Genomic DNA, 4,709 nt, shown 5'->3' with positions numbered 1-4,709 from the left:
GTGTGTGTGTGTGTGGCACATCTCAGTGCATCCCTACACACTGCCTCCTTATTCTCCTTCCGTTCTTTCTTACATCAAGTTGAGCACTGCGGTGTCTCTGTTGCGTGCATGCACCCTTCCCCATCTCTCTCTCTCTCCCTCTCCCTCTCTCTTCATGGGTCGATGCGTGTGTTCTTTTTGGCGCCTTCTCTTGCCATGAGTAACGGGGGGGAAGCCACACTTCCTTTTACGTTCACGCCGTGCGCGCGTGGTCAGACGACCTCTTGCTTGCAGACTGGGCACGTCTTGTTGGACCCGAACCACTGCTCGATGCACTTGAAGTGGAAGCGGTGGTGGCACTTCTTGAGCTCGACGGCCTTGTCGCCCTCTTCCTGTCGCTCCTGCAAGTCACCCTGGCACACCACGCAGCTGCCCTCCTTCGGATTCGGCACATCGGTCATGCACTGCCGGATCTGCTCCTGGGTGATGCCCTTGCTGACGTAGCCGATACGCTCCTGCAGCTCCAGCAGCTGCTCATACGACATGTCATCAATGTCCTGCGTCATGCCGAGCGAGCGCTGTGCCATCACCTCGCCAAGTACATTGGCGAGCTCGAAGACTTCATACCCGCGCACCAACAGTCCTTGTAGCAGGGGCTCACGCGGCAGCTGAGGATTACGCAGGAGCCGCAAGAGGAGATCAGAGCTGAGACGCGGCAGCGCCTCCACCACCTCTTCGTCATCGTCATTGTCGTCGTCGTCGTCGTCCCCCGCGGCAACGCGGGGGAAGGCCCGCAAGTCTACACCACCGACGGAGGGCCTTGCCGGCTGCGAGGCCGGCACCGCCTGCGAGCGCAACGACAGGAAGAAGCGCTGAAAGCCCTCCACCTGCTGCCCGCGAACGATGTCGTTTATCACCTCCATGCGGGACCTGGGCGACATGCTGCGCAGCGACGCCTTAAAATCATCGTCGAGGTCGAGTTCTCTGAGCAGATTCTCCAGCGATGGGTCGAGTAGCGGCGGCTCAGCGGTGGAGGCCGGCGGCGTCGCGGTGCTGGGGCTGCGCTCGGTCGGCTCACTACGCGCCCGCTTGGGGCCGTTGCCACCGTCCATCAGCACACACCGTAAGCGAAAACAAAAAAAAAAAGCTGAGTGGCCGCGAATGACAAATGGAGAGAAGTGGAGCGACAGTCACGCGGGCACGCATGTGCGGGTATGGGAATGACAAGCCAAGCATACGAAGAGGGAAACAACAACAACAAAAAATGAACAAAAAAACAAAACGCGTGAGACACACACAGAGCGATGGGGTTTGGGGTGTGGTGTGGGCGACGGGAAGAACGGCAACACACATACACACAGAAAAAAAAAGATCGCCTGTCCATATTTCATGCCGACTTCTCCGCGTTGGGGCTCGCACCCCGCACCTCCATCTGCTTCTTCTGCAGCGCCTTCTCGCGCCGCTCCTTGAATGTGTCGATGATCGTGAAGTAGTCCGTGTCTGTCTCCGGCACCACATCCTCCTTCAGCTGGCGGTGCTGCAGGCCGCCAAACTGGCTCTCCCACTGGTCGGGGAGCCGCTGCTGCACACGCTTCGCGTACAGCATCAGGAAGACGGGGAAAACAATGCACACCATCATCTTTGCTAGCTCAAAGCCCTGCACCACGTTAAAGCCAATGCGCGTGGAGGGACGCAGGAAGTCGACGAGTCGCTGCGAACGTGACTTGACAAACGGCTTCTCGCGAATCACGACGCGGGTGTTGAGCCCCTTCCGGGTGTGTGTGCTAGAGTCATACTGGTTGACGCGAGCGGGGTCTGTATAGTCTGGCATCGCACAGGCCCCAGCTCTCACTCTCACTCCCTCCCCCTGCTTATATCGCCTTGTTGCTATTCTATTGTATGTTTCCCTACTCACTCGTGCAGAGTGCTGTTAGCTTCGATACTACTCTTCCCTCGTGGCTGCCACGAGGCACAGCCAGCGGCAAGCAAACGAAAAAAAAAGGAGAAAATTAGAACTGCGGAAGACGAAACGTGAAGAAAACGTTCCAGAGGGAGTTCAGAGTGCACACAGCCAACACGACGCACGCACTTCCCCCTCCCCCTCTTCTGTTGTAATCTCTCTCTCTCTCTCTCCCGGTACTTACTGTATTGATGGCACTCACCGCCCGCATCTTTCTATGGGACCACCGCAGACTTCACACGGCTTCAAAGAACCGCCACACAACTCGCCCTCTACCAGTTGCACAGCTGACGGAACTCGGCCTGCAGGCGGCGCTCCTCAACCATCGCCGCCGCGTTTGCGTGTCGTGCGGTTCGCTTTTGGATCGCCTCTATCTTCCGCTGTGCCTCCGCACGCGACCGCTCACGTGAGCTGGCGCACCGCGCCTGAATCGCCTCCTCCTCCTTCCGTGTGGCGTCATCGTGCTGCAGCCGCCGGTCAATGGCCTTGAGGTTGTCCGCGTCGAGCACCTGGAACTGCGGGCGCAGCAGCGCCGGCATGCGTGGGGCGACGCAAACCTGCGCGAAGGCCGGCTCGCCCTGTGCCCGCTTGTGTGAACCGGCGCTCATTCTCGCTGTGTGTCCTCCTTTGGTGCCGTCTCGCAGGCGGCGGCGCGCCACACAGGAAGGAACAAGACAGAGGGAGGACGAAAAATGGAGCATCAAAGAAAAGAAAAAGCGGCAAGCGGCAAGAAAGCCAAATGAGAGCAGCACGCACATCTCGGCACGGGTAACGGCAGAAGAGTCTCAAGAGTAAGAAAGAACTGGAAAATGTCACGCAAGAGAAAAAAACAGCACGTCCACGACGAGACCACGTAGCTGCCAATCTATGGAGGGCACCGCCATTTCTCAGCCTCAGCATCACGAAGAGGTTTGGCAATGGTGCAGCACAATGACGCTTACCTCCAGCTCACCAGCCGGCTCCGTCACGAGGCCATGCTTGACAGAAATACCGCCGGCGCCACGAGGTCCCACATCACGTGTATCGACGAGCGAGGGCGCGCCGCCCGCCAGCGCTGAGCGCAGGAACTCTCGCCCCGTCATCCGCGGCCTCCACAACGGCCCTCGCAGCGAGTGGCGGCCCGGCAACATGTGCGGAACCTCCAGTGCGGTGTAGCCAACAGGTGCCTGCTGGCCCTCCGGCGAATCGCTGTACACTGTCACAATGAGTCGCAGCGGTGGCGCGTTGACGGCATCATCAAAGTGAAGCTCAAAGGGAGCATTAAAAGTGTGCACTGGAAGCGGGATGAAATTCTCGAGGATAATACTACCAGCAAACGCGAGCTGGGTGGTTAAGCCACCAATAGCTTCCTCTTCATTCTTATCTTGTTCTCCCTCTTCCTTCCCTGCCTCCTCTTCGCCCTGCGGGACGCTGCGGTACCACTCGCAGCGGAGGCAAAGTGCATCCTCTGCCACACCCAAACACCTGTCAACTGTGCCGAGCACATGATACCGCACCCGGCCTTCGGGTGGCGGCTGCTCGAAGGGGCTGCTTCCCACTGCTGCTGTTGTGTCTGGCGCAGTTTTCACCCCCTCACTGCCAATGACGATGGCCTGCCGAAGGAGCATCCGCTGCAGCGCATCCCGCCGAGCCGCGTGCGGCGCGCTCAGGCGGTCCTTCACAGACGCCGCCAGCTTACTGATCTTTCGGAGGAGATCGCCTGGTGACGGTTGCGCAGAATCCATTTCCTCCGTCGCCGCGATAGTGATCTTGAAAGAGTACACATGCAAGGAGTCAACGAACAGGGTGTGTGTCTCGTTAATAGACGGCTTCGCTGTGAAGAAGGTATCACTCCGATCCGCTGTGATGGTGCAGATCACACGCTCCTCGCCGTCCCATCGCATGTCGGCGAGGGNCTTCGCTGTGAAGAAGGTATCACTCCGATCCGCTGTGATGGTGCAGATCACACGCTCCTCGCCGTCCCATCGCATGTCGGCGAGGGAGTCGGCCTTGGGCGCGACGATGCCGCCGACCGCCCACATGAAGTACATCTTGTTGCTCGCCTGGTGTTGTGCGCGGTGCTGGCGCAGCACTACGGCCGCCAACGGGCTCGGGTACTGAAACGGATCCACCGGGCAGTCCTCCTCCGCCTCGTTGATGTAGTCCTCGGAGGAGGGGCGTGTGAAGAAGGCGCTGGCAGTCTTCTCGAGATGCTCCTGCAGCTCTCTCGCAGTTGCTGCCGTGCTGCGGACTGTGTCATCGCGTCCACGCAGCACAGTCTGCACGGCCTCCATCTCGACGCCCTCATCCCCGTCTCCGTCTGTCAATGGGTCATTGCCCGACCCCGCCTCAGCGGCCTCGCGGACCATCTCGAGCTTCTCCGCGGGGGAAAAGATTTTTCCGTCCCACGGCACCGTCACGCTGCAGAGCATCTCCGTGTGGTGCACCTCCACCAGTGGCGCNAAGATTTTTCCGTCCCACGGCACCGTCACGCTGCAGAGCATCTCCGTGTGGTGCACCTCCACCAGTGGCGCCCGCCAGACTCTCACGCAAAACGACAGCTCCTGAAGAGGCCCCTTGCTGACGTACCGCTGAGCTGAGTGAAACCGAAGAAGGTCCATCCTCTTACTCCTATTCAGCAGTAGCAGAACACCTCCCCCCACGTACCTTGGCTAGGCCAGGGACAGAAGAAGATAAGATATGAGGGGAAAATAAGAAAGAGAGAGAGGCATAGATACATATGCACATACGCACACATACATACACATATATATATATATATATATATATA

General features: G+C 58.9%; 4 protein-coding genes across 4 annotated transcripts; all 4 read right to left on the bottom strand.

Annotated features, from left to right (window-relative positions):
- Positions 1-251: 251 nt before the first annotated feature.
- Positions 252-1,091, bottom strand: DQ04_11671030 (protein containing C-terminal RING-finger; the record flags this gene model as incomplete). Its single annotated transcript, XM_009316581.1, has 1 exon — positions 252-1,091. One exon carries the CDS (start codon positions 1,089-1,091, stop codon positions 252-254), a length of 840 nt encoding a protein of 279 aa, XP_009314856.1.
- Positions 1,092-1,366: 275 nt separating this feature from the next.
- DQ04_11671020 (hypothetical protein) lies at positions 1,367-1,810 on the bottom strand (the record flags this gene model as incomplete). The annotated part of the gene is made up of 1 exon (XM_009316580.1): positions 1,367-1,810. The coding sequence occupies one exon, from the start codon at positions 1,808-1,810 to the stop codon at positions 1,367-1,369; it is 444 nt and encodes a 147-aa protein (XP_009314855.1).
- Positions 1,811-2,211: 401 nt separating this feature from the next.
- On the bottom strand, positions 2,212-2,547 carry DQ04_11671010 (hypothetical protein; the record flags this gene model as incomplete). Its single annotated transcript, XM_009316579.1, has 1 exon — positions 2,212-2,547. The coding sequence occupies one exon, from the start codon at positions 2,545-2,547 to the stop codon at positions 2,212-2,214; it is 336 nt and encodes a 111-aa protein (XP_009314854.1).
- A 291-nt stretch (positions 2,548-2,838) lies between these two features.
- On the bottom strand, positions 2,839-4,539 carry DQ04_11671000 (hypothetical protein; the record flags this gene model as incomplete). Its single annotated transcript, XM_009316578.1, has 1 exon — positions 2,839-4,539. One exon carries the CDS (start codon positions 4,537-4,539, stop codon positions 2,839-2,841), a length of 1,701 nt encoding a protein of 566 aa, XP_009314853.1.
- Between the last annotated feature and the right edge of the window lie 170 nt (positions 4,540-4,709).

Source organism: Trypanosoma grayi (assembly GCF_000691245.1).
Source record: "Trypanosoma grayi strain ANR4 Tgr_1167_V1, whole genome shotgun sequence".
Taxonomy (NCBI): domain Eukaryota; phylum Euglenozoa; class Kinetoplastea; order Trypanosomatida; family Trypanosomatidae; genus Trypanosoma; species Trypanosoma grayi.
This window is presented reverse-complemented; position numbering and strand designations above follow the sequence as displayed.